Raw genomic sequence first — 22,695 nt, 5'->3', positions numbered from 1 at the left:
TCTGTTTTACTAAAGAAATCAGGAAAGTTGGTTATCACTTATCATTATAGCCATAGGTATGCTAGCAGCTAGATCTGGTTCATTTGGGTCGTTTTTCATCATTCATACCCTCCCTCACTTGTGTGCCTTGGGACTGTACACAACTTTCAAAGAGTACTTGGGACTCGATTGGGTATTGACCTTCCTCCTGCGTATTGGCAGCATTATTTATTGTAGACTTCTGCATGCCCACAGCTGTAGGTACTTGAAGAAACAATTATAGCTTGTGGTAACCAGGGTATCCCTTAGGATACTGTCCTGGTGTAGCCAGAGCAGACCCAATGGGAAAATGGAAATTGGTTGTGGTAAAATAAAAAAAATAGCACTGCCGTGCTCTCTCCAATGCAACGAATTCAGTAATTCGAAATTTTTTGAAAATTTGACAACAGAACTATTAATCAAATTCGATTTTGAATTCACCAATTTCGAATTTGAATTCGATTCACTGAATTTGGAAACCTTTTTTCCCTTTTTCGTTATATGTATTGTTATATAATATAAATTTTATATTGCATATATTATAAAAAATATTATTACATAAAAATATATATTAATATATATATATATACATATATTATAAAACGAATTGAAATAAGAAATTTCTATTTCTACTTCCGATTTCAAAAACTCAATTACCGAATTCGAATCAAATTCGCATAATTCGAAATTAGAAATTTCGATTTCAGTGTCAAATTTCGAATTACCGATTTCAAAAATTTCAAATTTAATTCAAATTCCGTCGATAAATCGAAATTTTTTGATTTTGCATACTCCTACTCCGAATGCATCAGCACTGCCAGGTGTTTCAGGTTTTGAACTTCTAATGCGAAGATGTCCGTTATAACCTCTTAAATCCTACTTGTTATTTGCAGAAAGGGAATGCAAAATTGGAATTCCGTCGATTTTACGTTAGATGAATGTAAAGGCAAAATAGCAAGAGGCATGTAGAAGTCGGTCAAACACAGTTTTTACCAAACAAATTGAGCAATTGGTGCAGATCCAAAAATTAATATTAGGCCATCACGGTAAGTGTTACATATCAATTGTATTCATAAGTTGAGTATATAATATAGATTGATCTTCTACTAACCCACATTTTTATATTTCCAACCATCTTTTTATCTCACATATATCACATGACAAAAAATGCTACAGTAATTATTTCAAATAATAACCTATCCAAACAGACATATACCCCATTATGAGAATTGAATATTTCCCAACTAATCTGAATTTAAATTTGAAATTCAAACTTCACATATATCATGCATCTAACCATAATTGTGTAAATATTGTCATATTTTCTTGTGCAAGTATTGGCACAAACTTGACAGTATATATATATATATATATATATATATATTGTCATATTTCCTTGCACAAGCGTTTGGCACAAATTGTTTGCTATAACTATAAGCTAAGGGGCCTATGTAAATGCCGGTCTTTACTGAATTCCTTCACAACTAGGAAATGACTGACTGCTCAATACATCCCATACAAGCCTCCGATAATCCAAACAACGCCCCTAATTTACGGATGACACTGAATAATCAGAACAATTCCATAAATTCACAAATACTCAAACGAATGACACTCGATTTACAATGGCACTCCATAAATTCACAATGACACTCGATTTACGGTTCGTGCGTGGATCTCGAATGATCTGCAAACGAATTTGCACGAGATCCAAAATGTGAAGTCTGGGATGTGAACAAGTTTGGGTATGAAGGGTCATCATCCATCGAAGGCAACCTCTGAAATTGGTGATTGGCTTCTCCAAGATTCGGAACATGGACATTGGATGGAAAGGGATCATAATCCACTTTATTATCATCAGAGGAAGGGACAGGAGTGATCCGAGGGCCAGTGAGATTTTCATCTATGTGATGTGGGCTTGGGGACCTCAAAACACCATCAGAATCATCTAAGGAGCTTTGATGATCTAAATGAGGTTTCTCTGAAAAGTTGGACTTCTCTGATTCGGCATGGAATGGATTCTCATGATTGCCATCAGGTACCCCGCTCTTTTGCTTGACAAGTTCACTTATCCTAACCTGAGCAAGACTAGCAGCTGCACGAGCAGCAGTGGCAGCACGTTCAGCAGTTTCGGCAGCAGCTTGAGCAGCAGCCAGTACATCCTGCAAATCTATATTGGTCTCGCTTTTGGGTCTTGAGACAGAAGGTGAAGGCTCATCTTTCTTCACAGGAAATGGTGTAGAAGTTTGTGATGGGGGTGTTATAAATGGCACAAACTGTTTTTCCGGTGAATGGGATGAATGACTTGGAGATGATTCAAATTCTTTGGTCACTGATCTCTGCTCTATTACTTTCTCAGGCTTCAAGTGAAATTCCTCTGGTAGACCTTCATCTGTCCCTGTAGGTCTTGAGGATTCATGCTCTAGTTCAGAAAGTGCAGAGGCAGGGAAAGGGAGCATTTGTGGTGCAGATGCATCCCCTGTATTTGACCTCAGTGGCTGCTTCGGAACTTCTGGAAAGTCTAGTGAATCTAGCCCTGCATCAGAATCAGATTGTTCACCAGAGCTTTGTCCAGAACCAGCAGCATACAGCGGTTCTTCAATATTTTCTTTTGGAAGCGGAACTTTGGATCCACTGACAAATTGAGTTGGTCCATTCTGGAACAATAAAGGTCAAATATCAGTCTAAAGAATAAAATAATCAAGCGCCTAAACTTCAAAGTAGTTAAATATACCAGTAAGTCTTCATGTGGCTTCAACAACTCATTTTCGGAGGCACTTGCATCCCAATCAAGCTCATGCTCTTCTGCAATTTCCTTTAATAGCTTCAATTTCACATCAGGAGCAGGAGCTCTAACAGACAAAAGTTCTATTAACTGAAAAATAATATGAAATATTTTGATGAGAAGCAAATCAAAATTACAAAAAAGACAAAAGCAAAAACAAACCATTATCTCAAAATCTTCTCATGCTAAAAAACAAAGTCCAATAACCTGACGATTGACACCACACTCTGGCCTGAGCTCTGTTGCTGCAGCAACAAACTCTTTACCATATTTGGCAGCAAACAGCATTTGAACCTGTAGCAACTCTTGTAAATCAGCACATCTTGGTGCTGCAAAACATACACTGGATATAGCTTCTTTCAAATCTATAGGACATTCCCTGAAAATTGTATTTTAAAACATGGTTCAAAGTCAGATGCCAGTTCAGAAACAATGACAACATGTAACAGAAATCCAGTCGCAATCATGAAATCAATAACTTCAGGTGTTAGTATAAAATGTACTCCTAAAAGAGTAAAGAACATAATCATACATTCATGGGTAAAATCTCAATTCCCATCATGCCCTTTTCTTCCCTAACAAAGAGCCCGGAAGCCAGATACAGCACATCAATAATGGTGAAGAAAATGAAATTCACTTTTAAGAAGTTTGGTCCATAAGAATTACAAAAATTTCTTCTAATACACATAAATTCATCATGGTAAACTACAAAGAGAGTGCAGATGGAGAGGATGAGAAAAGACGTGAATACAGAGAGCAGGAGGCAACAACATTAATGATAGCAGGCTGCAAGCACTTTACCATGTAGAAATTTTGACATAACTGTAACAGTAACAAATTTTATTTACTACATCTTATCCAAGACATTTAAAAGCAATGCTAGCAGTTTGTACACACACACACAAAGTTGGCTATGAAAGAGGTTCCCATGACAATGTTCATTTTGCTTTTTTCAAGATTTCTTCTTCACTGCCAGTTTTGTGGTTGATTAAATGTCAACTTAACCTTATCAACTAAATTGCGTTTGGGAGCCCAAGCAATGAAGAGTTACTTGTGGTGTAAGCATGCACCAACTGATAGAACTACAACTCAAGAACAAAATAAACAAGTAAAATTCCTTATAACTGAGAGAAGATCATGTAACCCCTAATATTCCCCTAAAAGAGAATTAAAAGGACACCCATTATTCCACAAAAAGATGAATTAGTCACAGTTCCCTCCACTCTTAGTACAAAGTATCAGCAAGCAAAGCCAAAAGCAATGCCATAGAATAAGGGTCTTTAAGCAGGTTCTAGAGAAGTTTAAGCAAGAACTTGCTTTGCAACCTGTCATTCTATATATTGTACATATCTTCCAATTTCTGCTTTATAGAAGAAAAAAAAAAATTTTTTTTTTGGAAGAGCCGTACTTCTTAAAATCCTGTTAATTTGTTGAATTTCTCCCTCTCAAAACACACTTGCACATAAAAATAGAGATAGAAGTAATTAATTCCTATACAGGCATACAAACCAAAAACAGCACATTCATAATTACCATTTAAGTACAGAGCAAAGCTAAAAGAAGAATCTTGTAAACTAAATAGTATTACAGATTGTAAAAAAGATACCTTTGAGCTTCGATTATAGGTAGACGAACAACTATAAGCTCGCAGAACAGCTCAATGATCTCTTGAGCAGCCATCATTTTCTCTTCTCTTATAATATGCTCCACCTAAACATAATCACAAAGGAACACAAAAAACAAGTAAACATTAAAATCTTAAACCGCTTCATTCATAAATCCCACAACTTGTTTGCACAAAATGCTCACTTAAACCTCAAAACAGGGAAATCAATACCCGAATTCTGGCAGTAGCTTCTTGACCAGTCTCAAGAAGATTGGCGATATCTCTCCGCATTTGCTTGATCTGGATCTCTCTCCTATTCCTCAATAACTTAATCCGTGGAATCGACAACTTTAGCAAGGTTTTGCTGTCAATTACTCGATATAAACCAGATTAAATCAATAAACAACATCACCCCAAATATCCACAAAACCAGGTACCCCAAAAAAAAAGGAACAAAAAAGCAATACTCAAAATTAGATCAACATGATGACTAAATTTCTTCCAAAAGTGAAAATTCTCGTCAAATTCAATCCAATCATCAAAACCCTAGCTGAACTAAAAACCAAGGAAATTTCAAAAAAAAAATGATAAGAACAAATTAGTAGTACCATTTAGAAGCTTTGAAGCCGCCTTTGCTGAAGAAGGAATCCATAACCGATTATCTGCTCAAAAATTTCAACCGAGGAGTGAAATCCCAATCAAAGATTTAAACTTTTTCTTTTAATTTTCTGAAAAAAAAGAGAGTAAACGAATAGAAGAAAATTGTTGAGAAATAAGTTAAGAGATGTAACAGAGTAATTGGGGGAAACTGGAAAGGTAGGGGTTAATGATGGAATACCTGCTCCTCTATGGGACAAACGACGACGGATTAGACGCGTTCGAGAAGTCCAGTTTCCTTAGGAACGAAGGCTCTTTTAGTTGGTTTCTTATTTTTTGTCTTTTTTATTCTGGAAAATATATAAAATAACTAAAGGTCATTATTATAGGAACTTCCTTTTTTCTGACGATATAGGAAATTACTGAAATTGAAATGAGTTTTGCTGCGTAATACAATATTTTTTTTAATCAAAAAAAGATACATAATTACATAATTGTTTTAAACTGAGAAAAATCTCTTGATTCGGATTAAGATTAGTACAGATTTAGGATAACAAGATGACAAGATATAGCATATGGCCCAATGCAAATCAAAATTAGCCTATGGGCTTCTTTGTCATACCAGGCGATACAGTATGTGGCCTGCCTAATTTGTGTTCTTGTTACAGCCCCCGAGAGAGAGGTGGTTTTACGTTTCCAAAACTCATTTTTGATTGTTCAATTGTTACTTTGAGTTGGAGCAGATTTTGTACTTAAAATCAACCATACGAAAGTTAAAAACAAAACAAAAACCCTCTTTACAACTTAAGGCTTAGTTTGGGAGTTTAGGATAGATAAGAGAAGAAGGGAAAACTTTGAAGTTACGGGAGAAGAGAAGGAATTTTTATGTTATTTGGAGGTTTTGAGAGTTAGTTGAATAATTTTAGATATGAAAATCATTAAATATTTATTCAAGATCTTTTTAAGAATAAAATATGTATTTTTAAAAAAATTTCCCAAGCTTCCTCCAATTTTCTCTTCAAATTTGGAAGGAAAATTTTTATGTACTATTCATCCTCTCATTTCCTTTATTTTCTTTCTTATTATTAAAAACTCACAGGCAAAAGGAAAACCAAACTCCCTCTTCTTTCTCTTTCTTTCCCGTCCAAATCCTCAACTTCCAAACGAAGCCTCAAACCCCAACCCTCCCTCGTTTCATTCGAAATGATGTCAAAGCTTCTCCTTCAAATCAATGGAGTTGGGAGGATTCTTTCCTGTAAGCCTCTCTGGCACCTGCACTACTACTCCTCAAATACAGCGGCATCATCTAGAAATCAACCCCAGAATCCTGATTCCATGGTAGGACACCTCATCGACTCGCTTGGGTTCTCCCAAACCCAAGCCCTCTCCGTCCGGAAAAGGTTGAGTGCCTATAAAAGCTTCAAGCAAGACCCAGATTTAGTCGTCAGTTTCTTTCAAGGATTAGGTCTAGACAAAACCCAAATCAAAAGATTCATTTCTACAGAGCCCAGATTGCTTTTTTGCAGCGTAGACAAAGCCCTCAAACCTAGAGTTCAGATCTTCCAAGACCTTGGTCTATCGGGGCCGGACCTTACCGCGTTCTTGGCTTACCATGCTTACATTTTGAGGAGAACAGATTGTTACATAAGACGCCCGATCGAATGTTTAAGAGATATGTTAGGATGTGACGAAATTGTTGTCGAGGTTGTAAAGCGTTGTGGCCGGTTGCTTGATCCTTATGCACCCTTAGCAATAGAACCAAATGTTGCGTTGCTGCGAAAATTCGGCTGGTCAGGTGACAAGATTTCCAAGCTTATAGTCAACAAGCCTTGGATTATATTGCGAGAGACGAAGTGGCTTGAGGGGTTGTTGCAGGGTGTGGAGACTGATTTTGGGATTCCTCGCGAGTGCAAGATGTTCTATCATGGGGTTTTGGTCTATGCTTCGCTTAAGAAGTCGACGTTTGATGAAAAAATTGAGAATTTTAGGAGCTGTGGCTGGACTGATACGAGTATCCGAAGCTTGGTTAGGAATTTGCCTTTTACTTTCACTTTATCCGAAGCTAATGTTCGCAAATCTGCGGGTTTTTTCATGGGGGAGCTTGGATATACAGACGAGTACTTGGCTTCTCATCCCGTTCTTTTAAGTCTAAGTTTGGAGAGGAGGGTGAAGCCGAGGTATGAGATTTTGAAGATTCTGATTGAGAAGAAGTTGATAAGTGAGAAAGTGAATCATTATAATGCTTTCTGCTTTAACGATCTAAAGTTTGTGAATCTTTATCTTCACCCCTACAAGGATGAGATACCGGAGAAGTATGAATCTTACATGAGTAATTGCAGAAGAGGTATGGTTAGAAGGGCTGAGAATTAGAACCTTGGTGGCACTTTCAGTAGATTGACTATCACTCCTTTTGCACAAAATGGGCAGCCAGAGTTCAAATGCGAGTATCGGATCGTCGGTGCAAGATTATGGATTTGGCAATTCATGACACTGATGAATTGGCTTTTGAAGAGTCTATTATAAAATAGGATGCCATAACATTTTCTCTGTTGTCTCAGATCAGTGATACTAGAAAATATTAAGAGGCAACATATTTTGTAAAATGCACAAATTGTAAAACTAATCAACTAGGCACCTATTGTGATGTATTTGGAGATTCCGCAGCTTGTCTGAACATGAAAACTTTTGCTTTCTTTAGGAATGAAGAGGAATGCGCATTTTGACAAGACATAAACCATATTTACTAAATAGAAAAGAGTCCTCAAATCATATCTGCAACGTATTACAAAGCAATTGCATGATTCAGCTTTGTGCAATGCATATATCCTCCACAACCACAAGGCAATTGCATAAGCAAAGTCCAGTTCAGTTACACATACACGAACAGAAGATATTTCCAAACAGAAGCATAATTCTACTGAAACGGATTAAATAACAATTCCTAGATCTTAGTAGCAGTGATCAGATTGGGCTGTACTCACTACTCACAAAGGGAAGTTTTACTTCCACATACAACTTCTATCTAATCAACAAAAAAATTGGTCTAGAATCCATCTAAGAGTCTTCACTTTCCAGTCTGTTAAATTTTCTGAAATTAGCCTATCCAGGAGGACATTAAAAAATCCTGGGAATTTGCAGCTCCGGGTTAAGCAAAATTCCCCATTTCCATTGCTTTGGTCAGTACAACAAGCTAATCCCCATCTCCATCTGCAGCTCCAGTTGAGTCAGTACACAAGAATATTCCCCGAACAACTACTTCAAAACTGAGAGTCCCTCAACATTTCCTTTGTGTACAAGAAGTAATAAAGAGCACTCTTGCATCAAATTCTGACCTGCCACTAACTAAACTACCTCAAACAAATCAAAGTTTCTCAAATTTCCTATCTTCTAACATCTCGATATATGATCCATAGACATCAGGTATCTCATCCTTGTGAGGCAGAAGATAACGCTTGACAAATTTCAACTCTGGTAAGCAGACAATGGAATGAAGTGACGTCTTTCTCTTGATCAACTTCCTTTCGTTCAGGATTTTCAAAACTTCATTCCTACGCTTAACCCTTCTATCCAAACTCACAGAGAAAAGCTTAGGGTGAGAAGCCAAGTAACCAGAATCATAACCAAGCTCGTTCATGAAAAAATCCAAACTTTTTCTCGCTCGATCCACTGACATGTTAAAAGTTACAGGTAGAGACCTAAACATTCTCCATATATCCGCATCCGACCATCCAAAACTTCTCAAAATTTCCAACTTTCTCTCGATATTCTCCTTACCAAGCAAAGAGATCACGTCAACTGCATAATAAAACATGGGGGATTCGCGAGGAATCCCATAATCATTCTCAATCCTCTGCAATACATCCTCAACCCAATCAGGTTTCTGTATGAAAACCCGCCTGGGATTCCTACTGATGAACTTGGCAATTTGCTCATCCCTCCAACCAAACTTCTTCAACAATACTACATTGGCTTGGATTCGAGTCTCTGCATAAAAATCAAGCAACCTAGGAAATCTCTTTATAGCTAAAACAACTCCCTTATCACTACCCAGCAATTGCCTAAGATATTCAATCCGAGGTCTAATAAAAGAGTCCAACCCTCTACCGAAGACAGATCTACAGCCTATTATAACCTTGACCAGGTCCGACCTAGATAGGCCAAGTTCTTCCAGAACCCTGATTTTGGGTTTCAGGGTCTTCTCCACATTGGTTAACAAGAATTTGGGATCTGAGGAAGCGATGGTTTTCATCTGGGTTTTATCTAAACCCAAATTTTCAAAATAACTGATGAACAAATCGATGTCTTTCTTGTATAATTTGGAGCATTGTACCTTTCCGGCGGCGGAGATGGCTTCTTCTCTGGAGAACCCAAGTGAGCGTTCGAGGCAGCCGATGAAGAGATGATTCTGAGGTTGCACGGCTGCCAAATTTGTTGAGTAGTTAAGGAAATATTTGCAGAACAAATTCCGCTCGCCGCCATTGTTGCGAAGCTTGGAAATGCGGGCAAGCATCGTCTCGAAATTAGACTCCGATAGCAAGCAGCAGCAGACTACTCGATTCGACTGTCGAGCAAATCCCCCGAATAGTCCAACTTTTTTGACTAATTCATGTTTGGTCCTTCATTATTTGTTTTTTCAAATAATATTTCATCTGTATTATAAACACATTTTTAACTCACTTTTTTATCTTATATACATCACATTTTAAAAAGTGTTACAGTAATTATTTCAAAAAATACCAAAATTCAAATCTGACTATCGCTTTGATCCAATTTTTTCTTGACTGCTCCGCTATATTGAAAAGATTTTATTGAAAAACCATTTTATCCCATTTTTAAAACAAGGATCAATCGTGAAACGACTCCGAAGCTTTTAGGCTTTATGTGGATACTTTAGTGGTTACAAGATCAAATTCATTGCCTGCAAGATAGAATGGAAGACGGTGACAGCGACAGCGACAGCGACATAGCCATAGCAAGGACAGAAGGCAAGATTGAAGCTTCTGTGGATAATTTAGCGGGCTTTTCGATGGAACACTGTCATTAAATAGATCGACAGTGATATAATACTTTGAGATTTACTGTGTCAACTCTTGCAGCATTAAGATGAAAAATGCAGATAACGAATATGACACTTTGAGACTTAACCGGCTCTCTCGTATATGATGTATAAAACTACTGCTAACATGAGCATACAGCCCTTCTGCCATAACCCCAAAAAAAAAAAAAAAAAAGAGAGAGAGAGAGAGAGAAGGAAAGGGATTATACGTTCCCAGGAGAGGGGAAAAGAAAATCATTTGGTGTAGAGAATCCATCTATTGATGGCTAGGGTGCATGCACTCTGATTCAGAGTTTGTGAAGTCGACAAAGAAATCCATATTCTTGAAGCGCATCGGCCCTGCGAAGGCTTTTCGGAGAGTAATTCACTAATTTGGCTGGTCCACATCCTTTGGTTCATCATCGGCAAGCCTAATGAAAAAAATTCACTGGCATGGTGGTCCACCGTCCATGTCCATCGGCAAACCGGCAGGCTATCAGAATAATCCACTGGTTGACTCATATTTCGGGTCACCAATGGACTCAAGGGACTTTAATAAGATCCAATGAGCAGAGCAGCCAAGGCGAAAAAGCATGAGAAGTAGCATTCCCATAATAGCGGTAGCACCACCCTCTCTTGAAGCCATTGCCCTTGTTGTCAGAACTGAATTGCTATTGATGCCGTGAAGATTGCTCAGGCTTCCGCTTTATATTCTCAAAAGCTGTTCAGTGAGTGGAGAACCAGGTGTAAGTCAATCAAAGCTAACACGAGAGGTCTTGCACTAGGTTTTACTGGTATTAAGGGGTCACTCACCTTTGTGTGAATTGAAGCTCGGGGAAACTTTTTTTCCAAAGAAACATGAAAACGAAGTGATTTGTGAGAAGTATATTGGAAGAGAGCGCACTACTACTCTTTAGATGCACAAAAAAATGGTTATTTCTACAAACCAATGGCAAGCTAAAGTGAGCCTTTCCATTAAAAAAAAAAAATCCACGAAACATACAAAATGAGGAGACAAGAATCAAATCCCAAAATCCAGTCGTCAGTCTAAAGCATTACAACAAAGTGCATTACCTACTGCATATCAAAGTCTGCAAACCTTCTTCTACCTTGCAACAGCTTCCAGCCATGATTTATGCAGATCAGGTATCTTATCCTTGTAGGGCAGGCAGAAGATCATCCTCAAGAATGTGGATGCATGTTCTATTTCTGGTTTTCATAATAAGCATTGGCAATTTCTCCAATCAATTGTGAAGTAAGACTACCTTCTCTAAAACAGCTACCCATACAAACAAAGAAAATGACAAAGACAAAATTCAGATCTCGTTAATCTTCCTAAAGAAGAGAGCAAATCACTCTGAACAATTTAAAAGTTCTCAATTTTTTTCTTCAGATGTCTTGTGATGTACGATTCATAGACGTCAGGTATCTCATCCTTGTAGCGCAGAAGATAAACCTTGATAAATCTTGATTCTGAGTAGCTCGCGACAGAATACAGGCTTGCATTTCTCTTTTTCAGCTTTTTCTCACTCAGAATTTTCATAACCTCAACTCTTGGCTTTATGAGATCTTCCAAACTCAGAGAAAAAATCTTAGGCCGGGAAGCTAGGTAAGCAGGACTATAGCCAAGGTCATTCATGAATAAATCTAAACTTTTCCTCATTTTAGCCTCTGACACTTTTAAAGTATAAGGTAGATTTCTCATTAGGTTATGTATATCCGCATCAGACCAACCAAAACTCCTCAAAACTCCCCATTTCATATCGATAGTCGACTGTTTAATCGAAGACATGACTGTAAATCCATGGAAGAACATGGGCGTCCCTCGTGGTATGCCAAGATAGTTCTCCACTTTATCGAATACTAACTCAATCTTGTCAGGGTTTAACCACAGAGTTCCCCTCGGATTTTGAATAATAAGCTTGGTGATCTGGTCATTGGAAAAGCCAAGTTTCTGCAACAAAAGAATAATTCCAGCCATTTTCCTGGGCGCATAATAGCCAAGCAAATAAGAACATCTTTTCAAAGCCAAAACTACTTTATCATCACTGCCAAACAAATTCCTCAAGAATTCAAGCTGGGGTTTGATGTGAGAATCTAAACCCCTCCCTAAAAGGGTTTTGTTACCCATAAGAACCTTGACTAGGTCCGATCCGGATAGCCCTAAATCTTGGAGGAACCGGATTTTGGGTTTAAGGGTTCTGTCCAGATCATTGAATAGTAAATGGGGGTCTACCAAAAGAAGACTTTTGATCTGGGTTTTGCTGAAGCCCAAATCTTGGAAGAAATTGACAATTAAACTGAATTCTTTTTTCATGGGTTTCAAGCGCGTTACCTTCTTCAGGGATGAAGAGGAGTTGGCTTCTTCTCTTGAGAACCCAATTGAGTTTATCAGGAATTCTTCCAAGACATGATTTTTCTGGGGTTTTGCAGATGATACTGCTGCTGTAGCGGTGGAGCATTGGAGGAGGGTTTTGAAGACGAACAAATTCCTGGCGCCATCATTGATGTTAAGCCTTCTGGATATATGGGCAAGCATTGTGAAAACTAGAAATTTAAAGCTTAAGAAAAGCAGAAAAAACTCGGCAGAATCAGGAGGAACCAACTGACAGAGTAATCTCAGAGATCGTAGGTGAAACCGCCGCCGCCGACGAAATTTTTGCCCACTCAAATTTTGGAGGGCTTTTGTGTAGGAAATGCAATTCACAACTAAACCCCTCTCCTTGAACTCCTTGAAAGCGTGAAAAGGTCTTGAAGAAAGGAGCCACGCTCTCACGCTCTAAGTTAAGTTAATTTAAAATGCCAGTAGTGTTGACTTAAAGAAAAATGGTACTACGATATTAGAACTAATTTTGCATCATGTCATTCATTACTATTTCTAAGGAAGTAGTAATAAAAGTTTATGCATGATAATTAGGGGAAGAAATGGTATCAATTAAGCACAAAACAGTAAAACACCTTAATTAATTATCCTATAATTAGGAAAAATGGACTATTATCCTGTGATTAGGGATACATTAGGTCATTATCATATGGCTGGATGATCGAATGGAATCTTAAAACCTTAATGATTTAGCCTAACCCAACGGGAGAGGAAAGCTGAGAGCCTGAGAGGTCTTCCATTCCCACATAGGAACCAGCTCCTTCAGTACCTTTCTTCTTCTCCCCTGTGCCAACTGCCAAATTAAGAGAAATCCCATTATGGACCCTATTCACAAAAACTAGAAGCCAAACGCAAAAAAGAGAAAATAATAGAACAACATTTGCAGCTGCTCAAAACGAAAAAAGAAAAATTGCAACTATGATGACATCTTGCGATTATATTACATTCAGGAATCGAAACAGTAATTGTAATGACAGTCTGTCTAGTTTTTTGTATCAATTCCAGATACAAAGTGAACAAGTTTGAGGCTTTGCATGGATGCCGGTCTTAATTCTCATCTCAGTTTCAGAGAATTAGATTTGGATGAACTGATGGGAATGTTTGCCAACAACAAGGCTTCCCAAAACTCTCAATGAAAAAAACTAGAAGCTATCATAAAGGTCCCATAAGATTTCAGGTCCCTTTATGCTACTTCAAATGAGTGCTTTCCGGCAGCTAAGCTGAGTCCTTGACGTTGTGCTCGAAGGATTTTCCGGCATGGAAGTCATAACCCACAACCTACAACAGCTGTGAGCATGTTAGAAAGACAACCTTTGCAGAAAGCCGTAAGGAGAAGATAGGGGATCAATCGATTCATTTCATTCACCAAGAACAGACCCAACTCAGAGACCAAAATTCTTTCATATGACACAAGGATGAGAAAACAAAAGCCAAGCGAAAAAGGAAGCTGGATAGAAACAGAATACTTCAGTAAATGTCAACAAAATGATGGTGAATGTCCTCTACTCATCTATCCAATACTTTAGACCTTAGGTGTGCCTGGTTGCAAAAATTAGTGAGCCTCAGAGAATCGTACTCATCATATAGTGAGCCTCCGAGCTTGAACACGAGATTCTCTCCTGAGACAGCATCTTTGAAGTAAAAAAATTATCCAAATCACAAATTTGGAGAACATCCAGTTCTTGATTTCTGTCACGACTCACTGCAAATTTCTGCAGCTGAGAGGACTCCCAAGTTTTAATTTTTGATAACCAGCCTTAGCAAAATCTACTACATGGTACAGATTAAAGAACAAAATTTCCACAGTATTACCAAAATGAACAAGCAAAGGACCACAAGACAAGAATCAGATGACGTGAACTACCAAACTGAAAATGGAGCATTACCTCAAACCTAGGCATCAAACTTTTTGAACTTTGGATCCTCCAACAACCTCCATGTATGATCGGTATACATCTGGTATCTCCTCCTTGTAAGGCAGAAGAAAATCCTTGACAAATTTGGATTCAGGTAAGGTCACAAATGAATACAGATTCCAACTCCTCTTACTCAACTTCTTTTCATTCAGAACTTTGACAACTTCATTCCTCGGTTTGACCCTTTTCTCCAAACATAGTGTAATTAACGCAGGGCGGTAAGCCAAGTAATTAGAGGTATATCCCAGTTCCTTCATGAAAAAATTCAAAGCTTCCCTAATTTTAGACTCTGACAACCGTAAACGAAGAGGATGCTTGCCATCAATTGTTCGTACATCAGCATCAGACCAGCCAAAACTTCTTAAAATGTCAAATTTCCTGTCAATGGTGGACTTGGCAATCGTACTAACGACTTCAAAGCCGTAGTAAAACATGGGCGATCCACGAGGAATCCCAAAATCATTTTCCACCACGCACGACATTTCCTCAAAATTTTCAGGTTCTAGTATAAAAATGCGCCTAGGAATCCTAAGAGCAAAGTTAGCAACATTCTTATCCGAAAAGCCATAATTCTTCAACAAAGCAGCAGCCGCAGCCACTTTTTCAGATGCATCATAACGAAGCAGCGAAGAACATCTCTTCACAGCTCTGGTTACTTTCTTCTCATCGGTGCCTAACAAAATCCTAACATAAGCAAGTCGGGTTCTGAAAAAATCCAACCCTGACTTGAAAAGATGTTTTTGAAACATAAAAAGCCTGACAATTTCCGACCCGGATAAACCAAGATCCCGGAAAAACTGGAGCTTGGGTTCAAGTGTTTTGTCCGGCTGATAATAGAGTAACCCGGGAAGTACGGAAACAATGCTTTTGATCTGGGATTTGCTAAAACCCTGCTTAACCAAGAAATGAATGACTAAATTTGGGTCTTTTCTGAAGGTTTTAAGAGATACCTTTTTTGAAGCGGAAAAAGCTTCTTCTTTTGAGAAGCCAAGTGAGTTTACGAGGTATTCTTCCAAGAAACGGTTTTTCTGGTGTTCTGGGACGGCTGCTGCTCTAGTTGTGTAGTGAGGCAGAGGCTCGGAGAAGAGAACCACCCTGGTGCAGGCGCTCGTGCCGCCATTGATGCGAAGCCTTCTAAAAATCTGAGCAAACATTTGTGTTTTAGTGCTTAATTGGGGCTTATAGAGAAAATTTCCAGAACCCGCGAGTTAAATTGAGTCCAGATGCTCAATTTTACTATGTTAACCGGAAAATGTTTCAGGGGTTCGACCACGAGACCTTTCACATGGACAGCAGCCTCTCCTCATTGATTCATCCCGATCAGCACCGTCGCGATTGCTTCACTCAGTACCGCGACATGAAAGCCATGGATCCAATTGAACTGTTAGGGATACTTCCAACTTGCAGCTTCGGGAACTTCTGTTTCAAGAAGTATTTGGCAATTGTTCATCCTAAAATGGAGGAGTCGTTATTCGGGGACTTGGAGCAGCGCCGCCTAGTTTTGGCCGGAAACCACCCCAGGAGTCAATTTTATGGGGAGTTTTTGGGCCTTGCTAAGGCAGTTTGGCTGCTACATTTGCTGGCATTTTCGATGGACCCACCGTCTAGTCATTTTGAGGCGACTAAGGGAGCTGATTTCCATCCGCAGTATATGGACAGTGTGGTGAGGGTTCCTGGTGGTGGACGAACGGGTGGTGGCGTGCCTCAGGTGGTGGGCTTTCCGGTGAGTCTTGGGTTTAAGCTTGGAAGTGGGTCGCTAATTAAAGCTGGGGTATACCTTGTTCCCAAGTACTATTTAACCTAGTTAAAACTTCGAAGACATGGACGAGGTCGAGCTCTGAGGTGCTTCGGTTATGGAAGTTTTCTCGGCTATAGTAGATTCAAGTCTTCGGTCAGTAGATTTGTTTAAGGGTGCATAATTCCTCTGTATCTTAAGAGAATTAATCACTATGTTGTAAGATTGATAAAGCTGTAGCATTTAGCACTTGAATGTTTCTTATCTGTTCGCTCGATACTCATATTGCAAAGATCATTCCCGATAAAATTGGAAGAGCCTCTAGAGCTCTCTCAGTTTTTGGGCATGGAACCTGGAAAGCTCATACAGGTACCCTGCATGAAAAAGTATCTCATAAGATCAGAATAATCAGAATATACAAATCTTCCACTATTAAGTACAGTATATTGGTATATGAATTTCTTCCTCTATTTTCTCGCTACTCGAAGGTTTCCCCAATTTGGATGCAAAATGGGTGCTGTCTTGCTTGTCGTAGAAATTCTATTGTGTACTTCTAAAAAAGCCCTTGCCTCGTCGTTGGTTTCTGTACAGAAACATGTGTTTTGGGTGGCGACACCGCATATGTCCTCAATTGGCACAAGAATTTTAGTTAATGGATTTAATTCATGCGATAAAATGTTGAGGGACCAAATCAGCTTTAGTAAAATAGTTTGAGGACTAAATTGATGATTTTTCCTTTTTTTTAATGGAGAATAGTTGAAGATCAAATCAAAAGAAAGGAGTTTAACTATTCAGATCATGTGGTATGACAAATGCATGCTTGCCCAGAAATAAATACATGTTATCAGGATAACGTGCCCTGAACAATTGGATAATTCAGCTATGATGGCATGCAACTCATTTGCAAATATGATGTCCCGGAATTAGTAGATAATTAGACATCTACAACATATTCACAATTTCTAGATTCGAAATCCTCTTCTCCAAAATTGATTTTACATCAGAAAAGTATCGATTGCTAGATGGCATTTCGTCTCTCTGTGCTAGAAACCAGTTAAACAAATACAAATCCCCTTTCTCTGAAGCCACTTTTCTTTCCTAGGATTGACCGGAACAAGTGTGAGTACTTGGCAGCAATTGGTGATTTCTCATACTTTTCAAAAAGCCAAGTGCAAAGATGCTTGATAGCTGCAATCCTTCATTTTCTCCCTCCTTGTTCAACATGTCCCTCAAGGCAGCAATTACACTAGTAGTATCTCTTTCCAAGTGCTAAAATTGAAAAATCACAATTGCAGTAAACATGTTCGAGACAGAACATTCTTCGAGATGTCCCAGGGGCCAAGCTACATAAGTCAAGCATGTAAACCCAAGCCCCAAGGTAAACCCAAGCTACATTTTATCAGCCTTTTATTTGTGGTCTTTATAAAGTTTATTATGATTTAAGAAAATTAGATCAATGGAAGTATAGTTATATCAGATACCAATTATATCTAGGAGTCAGGGCAACAAGATTGTTACCAATGATACATGCATTATCTTACACAGTTTGCAGAATGCATACTTTTATACAGAGGGTCCAACCATTCAAAAGCCGATAGTCTGCAGTCACTCAATAGCAGCAGAAAAAATTAAGTTCAACTTGACACATTACAAGGCATACCAAAAGAATGAATAGAATGTGCAGACCTTGAGCACATCAAAGTGGCTTAATCTTTTGTGCTCCAACCCTTTACAAATATGATTCGATTCATACGTCTGGCAAAATATCCTAGTATGGGAGAAGATACTTGTTCTGAAACCTTTTTCAAAGTTGCTTAATTTTTTTCTTTTGGGTATCTTTTTTTTATTGAAAACTTTTTTTTTTTGGGATATCTTTTGAGTACCTGCAAATAAAATCATAGCATCATTTCATTAGGACATAGTTTACTACTATACTGGTGATGCTATATATTTGCTATGTTCTTTCTGTATCCTGTTTTTTCATGTTTTTGGGATGCTTGGATGTGAAAGGTAGACGATTCTAGAAAGCAAGATCCAGATGACTGCTTTAATCAATCTATCACTTCAGAAAGCAAAAATAATTTTCATCTCTAGAATTAGGGGCTGTTGAATGTTGATGAAGAATTAACCATGCATTTGAATACTCGGATGAACCCTCAACCATTTTCAGTACTATAACCACGTCTGTCCAGCCAAAATTTCTAAATATAGCGAATTTCATGTCAACTGTAGACATGAAGCTTTTATAAGGTACAACCACGTTAACTAGGCTTGCCCCAGATATGCCATGGTCCAGGAGAAACTTTGACTCTAGGTCTCAGGGTTCTGTCCACACTGGAAACACGGTTCTGAGTATGCAACTTCTTTAAAGTGCATGATGAATCGATCATCTGCACTTCTATAGCCCATAGCCAACTGCTAAATCAATTCCTGGGCAATCAAACACAAGTTAAGAACCAGCAAATGCACTACAGAACTATAAAATAATAATCCTAATGATCTACAATCAGACAGGCTTGTTCTGATGTGCAAGAAAAAGACAAATTAGAATGAATTTTCTGGAATTCTCCTCACAGGAAAGTCTGGTACACAGACCAGAGCGACCTTTTGGCATTTGGAGGATTCAAAATTTCTGGTCAGACCTAGAGGTTTGACATCATTTGCCAGCAAAACTTGCCGCCAACAGTGGGCACCTAGAGGGAGGTGTTTCAATAGTACTTCAAACTTGCTTAAAACAGAAACAACATGTTGGTTTCCAGCATAGAAACTCCTCTAATTTGCAAAAGCAGTAAAAATCAGTTAGCAATCAACAAAAAAAAATTTAAATCGCAACTCCTAATAAGGCAAAAGAAAGTCATTCTTTCCTGCGCATCTTCTTTCTAGTTAATCATTAATGAATCATATGAAACATCCCACAAAATCCAATGACCTGTGGCATTATCTCCCTGATGTCAATAATAGCCACAGTGTAAAGCACTACACAGAAATCTTGGTGCCTGTTATTTCCATTACTGAACATTTACCGATCAGAACACTATGCATAAACAACCAAGAGTAATATTGGTATAAGTATTGACTCATAAAATCTTAGAAAGACTGCAGAAACTTTGGATTTTCACCAGCTAAGAGTATAATCACACTTTCAGATGATGAGGTATCAAGACAGTTCCTTGGAGCTAAGCACCAAAGCATGTAACATGGAAAAGCAACCTATTCCTGTTATCCATCATTCACGTGATAATGCTGCAGTGAATTCAGAATTAAAACTAACCACTCAATAATAGCCACCAGAAAAATAAGCAAACATAAAAAAGAGCCAAGATTAATATCACATGAACCACCAATGAAAGAAAGTGTGTTACCTCGAAGAAGGTCAAAGTTTTCCTTGTCTTCTTCTTTCCAGTAATTTGCACACATAATTTCTAACGATCAGGAATATTATCATTGTAGGGCAGAAGATAAACCTTGAGAAACTTTTACCCCGATAAGCACAGGGCAGTATAAAAGCTTGCTGCCCTCTTGTTCAACTTCTTCTCATTCAGAAATTTGAGAATTTTGTACCTAGGCTTTACCCATTTGTCCTTATCCAAACAGAACCGCACTGGATCAGAATCCAAATAGTCAGCGGTATATCCAACTTCATGCATGAAAAAGTTCAAAGTCTTTCTTATCCTATCTTATGATATACCTAAAGTATAAGGAAGGTCCCTAAACATTGTATGTGCATTTGCATCTGTCCAACCAAAACCCCTTAATAAACCAAATCTCATTTCAATTGTTGACTATCAAAGTCTAGATAAAACTTCAACTCTATAGTAAAACATAGTGGAATCGCGAGGAATCCCAAATTCATTTTCCACTCTAACCAATATGTTCTGAAAATACTCAATGTCACATAACTTCATAGGAGTTCCTCAATGTAAATTTGAAAACATTTTCCTTATGAGAGCCCATAATTCCTAATTTCATCCATTTTCCACAGCACACAATAATCGAGCAATCTCACATGATTCTTTAAAGCCATGGCCACATTTTCGTCACTACCCAAGAACTCTCTCCAATAATTAATACAGCGTTTAATATGATAATCCAATCCTTCAACCCAACCCAAAATGTTTTATACAACGTAATAACCTTGATGACGTCCAACCCAGATAAGCCAAGGTCTTGAAGGACCTAAACTTTGCGTTTTAAGATCTTCACCGGATGGAAAAATAGCAATCCTGGGTAAGAGGAAATGAGACTTTTGATCTGGGTATTGTTTAAACCCATGTCTTGAAAAAAATTGACAACTAAATCAGGATTTCTTTTGGTTGGTTTCTATCTTACCTTATTTGAGACAGAGATGGCCTGATTGACTTGACAAGGGATTCCACCAATTCAAAAGAAAGTCGCGCTCTGTCCTATGGATCTTGTTTCTATGTGGCAATGTCTGATGTAAGACAATATGTTACCTGTTATCATGAATCAGAAAACATCACTGAACCATATATGCTTTAAAAATCAATAATCTGCCTGTCCATATAAAATTTAGAGTCACCACCTTCACTCACTACACATTATTTGAATTGAACACCTCGTGAACTACACCAGTCAATGGCAAACTAAGACATGCATATTCCAAGCCATAGAAATACCAGGATATTACCAAAGACATACCTTCACAGGATATATGCCAGTCACCAAATCCATTTTAAGTAGCAGGTGGTAATCTGACAAATATGCTGTAAAAGAAAATTGTCTCATTAGAAATCCCTTTGACCTAAGCACCCCCTACTGCAAGGAGGAAGCCAACCTATGTATGTATTCTTCTAAACTAATCAGACAATATTTCTACTAATTGTTGTATGCCAAGCTAAACTTCCAACAAGTACCCCAGTGGAGAAAAAGCAGAAAAAACCAAAATTCACAATAACTTCATTGACAGAATACATGACATGACAAACTGAAACAGTCTGTTACTTCAAGCACATCAAAGTTGCTTTTTCCGGCTACCAACCTTCTTCAAATATGACTCATACATGTCAGGTAAAATATCCTTGTAAGGGAGAAGACACCTGTTCTGAAACTGCAATTCTGACAAAGACAAAATGTTAACAAGACCGGCTTTGCTCAACTTCTTGTCATTCAGAATTTTCAAAACTTCATGCCTGGGCTTCACCCTGCCTTCCAAACTAAAGGTGAAAACCGAACGTCGGGAAGCCAAGTAATCAGCACTAAATCCAACCTCCTTCATGAAATAATCTAGGATTTTTCTCATCTTAGAATGGGACGTATCCAGAACACGAGGTAAACTCCTAACCATTCTGATTATCTCTGAATTGGACCAACCATAACTCCTTAAAATCTCAAACTTCATATCAATTTTTGATTTACTACCAGAACATAGCACATCAATTCCCTGAGCAAACATGTTAGTATCGCGAGGAATCCCCCAATCATGTTCAAGCCGGTGCAACACCTCCTGCAATTTTTCACTCTTTGCAATGAAAAGGGTGGGACTTTTGAGAACAAATTTGGCAATGAAATCATTAGAAAATCCATTATTCTGCAACACTGCAACATTTTGTTCCATTCTCTCTACCGCATTATTACTAGGCACGAAAACAATCTTCCTCAAAGCTAAAACTACTTTCTCATCATCTCCCAACAATTTTCTCAGGCACTCAATCCGGGGAACAAGATGATTATCTAACCCTCTGAAGAAAATTCGGTGATACCTCACTACCAATTTGACGAGCTCGTACCCTGACAGGCCGAGTGTTTGGAGATAGCTGATTTTTGGTTTAAGGGTTTTCTCGACGCTGGAGAGTAGTAACTGGGGGCTCTTGGAAATAACTTTTTTGATGTCGGTTTTTGTTAAACCCAAATTAAACAAGAAATTGATGACTAAATTGGGATCTTTCTTGATGGCATTCAAGCGGATTAACTTACTTAAAGCGGAGATGGCTTCTTGTTTTGAGAACCCAAGTGAGTTTATCAAGCATTCTTCCAAGAAGCTACCAGTGGTAGGCGTAATTTTCTTTGTTTGAGGGGCGGCGACTAGTGCGGCTGGGGTGGAGCAGTAATCTAGGAGGGATTTGAAGAAGAAAGGACTGCCGCGGCCATGGACGTGAAGCTTGCTGGATACGCGAGCAAACATTTGCACTGTACTGCTCACCTGCTAGTGCCGGCCAGCCATACAAGGGAGAGGCAAGGCCGCCACAATTCCAGCGAGCAGAAACCTAGGAATCGATGCAATTCGTGACGGCAGAACACGCCCCTGTTAGTTAGTCACTCTTCTGGATGGGTACGAGGATATGTGCCTAACCCGAGGTTATCTTTGGGGGTTATTTGACTGGAACCCTTACAGTAAATTGTCGATATCATATCTCAGCGGTTTGGTATGATTATTTTCGCAACACAATTTATTATGTAATAATCGCAGAAAAACAAGTTATTTTGTATCCTTGTCATTCCTCGTTCGTTGCTTTTCAGATTTAATTCCGCTTTATTGCAAAATTAACAGCGGAGTAATTAGCAAATACGAGATGAACATGACTGGGGGAAAATACGCTCAGCCACTTTTGGGTTCAGTTTTGGCATACCATTTCTTGATATTTGCAATCCAGCTTCTAGGA

At 38.4% G+C, this 22,695-nt stretch overlaps 7 protein-coding genes across 17 annotated transcripts; 2 read left to right on the top strand and 5 right to left on the bottom strand.

Moving 5' to 3' along the window:
* Window positions 1–1,466: 1,466 nt before the first annotated feature.
* On the bottom strand, window positions 1,467–5,574 carry LOC113714576 (uncharacterized). Of its 2 annotated transcripts, none has more exons than XM_027238486.2 (7): window positions 5,248–5,574; window positions 5,018–5,137; window positions 4,641–4,773; window positions 4,410–4,513; window positions 3,011–3,182; window positions 2,753–2,893; window positions 1,467–2,675 (listed from the first exon to the last, which is right to left on the bottom strand). In XM_027238486.2, the coding sequence occupies exons 2-7, from the start codon at window positions 5,059–5,061 to the stop codon at window positions 1,677–1,679; spliced, it is 1,593 nt and encodes a 530-aa protein (XP_027094287.1). In that variant the 5' UTR covers window positions 5,062–5,137; window positions 5,248–5,574; the 3' UTR covers window positions 1,467–1,676. The 2 variants fall into 2 exon arrangements, with proteins under 2 accessions (XP_027094287.1, XP_027094286.1); XM_027238485.2 differs by having other exon boundaries at window positions 5,018–5,071; window positions 5,248–5,383.
* A 506-nt stretch (window positions 5,575–6,080) lies between these two features.
* Window positions 6,081–7,711, top strand: LOC113715019 (transcription termination factor MTERF15, mitochondrial-like). Its single transcript, XM_027239170.2, has one exon. The coding sequence runs from the start codon at window positions 6,210–6,212 to the stop codon at window positions 7,374–7,376; it is 1,167 nt and encodes a 388-aa protein (XP_027094971.2). The 5' UTR covers window positions 6,081–6,209; the 3' UTR covers window positions 7,377–7,711.
* Window positions 7,712–8,367: 656 nt separating this feature from the next.
* On the bottom strand, window positions 8,368–9,516 carry LOC113715017 (transcription termination factor MTERF8, chloroplastic-like). The gene has a single exon (XM_027239167.1). The coding sequence runs from the start codon at window positions 9,514–9,516 to the stop codon at window positions 8,368–8,370; it is 1,149 nt and encodes a 382-aa protein (XP_027094968.1).
* A 1,411-nt stretch (window positions 9,517–10,927) lies between these two features.
* LOC113713213 (uncharacterized) lies at window positions 10,928–12,828 on the bottom strand. The gene is made up of 2 exons (XM_072069413.1): window positions 12,652–12,828; window positions 10,928–12,560 (listed from the first exon to the last, which is right to left on the bottom strand). The coding sequence occupies exon 2, from the start codon at window positions 12,356–12,358 to the stop codon at window positions 11,408–11,410; it is 951 nt and encodes a 316-aa protein (XP_071925514.1). The 5' UTR covers window positions 12,359–12,560; window positions 12,652–12,828; the 3' UTR covers window positions 10,928–11,407.
* Window positions 12,829–13,341: 513 nt separating this feature from the next.
* Window positions 13,342–15,511, bottom strand: LOC113713215 (transcription termination factor MTERF8, chloroplastic). 2 transcript variants are annotated; one of them, XM_027236879.2, is made up of 2 exons: window positions 14,311–15,511; window positions 13,342–13,711 (listed from the first exon to the last, which is right to left on the bottom strand). In XM_027236879.2, the coding sequence occupies exon 1, from the start codon at window positions 15,492–15,494 to the stop codon at window positions 14,325–14,327; it is 1,170 nt and encodes a 389-aa protein (XP_027092680.1). In that variant the 5' UTR covers window positions 15,495–15,511; the 3' UTR covers window positions 13,342–13,711; window positions 14,311–14,324. The 2 variants fall into 2 exon arrangements, with proteins under 2 accessions (XP_027092680.1, XP_027092681.1); XM_027236880.2 differs by having other exon boundaries at window positions 13,342–13,702.
* On the top strand, window positions 15,506–16,326 carry LOC113715016 (protein GRAVITROPIC IN THE LIGHT 1-like; the record flags this gene model as incomplete). Its single annotated transcript, XM_027239165.2, has 1 exon — window positions 15,506–16,326. A coding segment is annotated over one exon (639 nt), but the record flags the coding sequence as incomplete, so codon positions are not given.
* A 1,860-nt stretch (window positions 16,327–18,186) lies between these two features.
* Window positions 18,187–22,515, bottom strand: LOC113714548 (uncharacterized). 9 transcript variants are annotated; one of them, XM_027238449.2, is made up of 6 exons: window positions 21,075–22,511; window positions 20,735–20,799; window positions 20,405–20,529; window positions 20,210–20,298; window positions 19,438–19,676; window positions 18,187–18,505 (listed from the first exon to the last, which is right to left on the bottom strand). In XM_027238449.2, the coding sequence occupies exons 1-2, from the start codon at window positions 22,215–22,217 to the stop codon at window positions 20,755–20,757; spliced, it is 1,188 nt and encodes a 395-aa protein (XP_027094250.1). In that variant the 5' UTR covers window positions 22,218–22,511; the 3' UTR covers window positions 18,187–18,505; window positions 19,438–19,676; window positions 20,210–20,298; window positions 20,405–20,529; window positions 20,735–20,754. The 9 variants fall into 9 exon arrangements, with proteins under 9 accessions (XP_027094250.1, XP_027094246.1, XP_071925511.1 ...); XM_027238445.2 differs by having other exon boundaries at window positions 19,438–20,298; XM_072069410.1 differs by lacking the exons at window positions 20,210–20,298; window positions 20,735–20,799 and having other exon boundaries at window positions 21,075–22,515.
* Between the last annotated feature and the right edge of the window lie 180 nt (window positions 22,516–22,695).

This window comes from Coffea arabica, chromosome 10c, assembly GCF_036785885.1.
Source record: "Coffea arabica cultivar ET-39 chromosome 10c, Coffea Arabica ET-39 HiFi, whole genome shotgun sequence".
Lineage (NCBI taxonomy): Eukaryota > Viridiplantae > Streptophyta > Magnoliopsida > Gentianales > Rubiaceae > Coffea > Coffea arabica.
The sequence above is the reverse complement of the archived record's forward strand: the minus strand, read 5'-3'. Positions and strand labels throughout refer to the sequence as shown.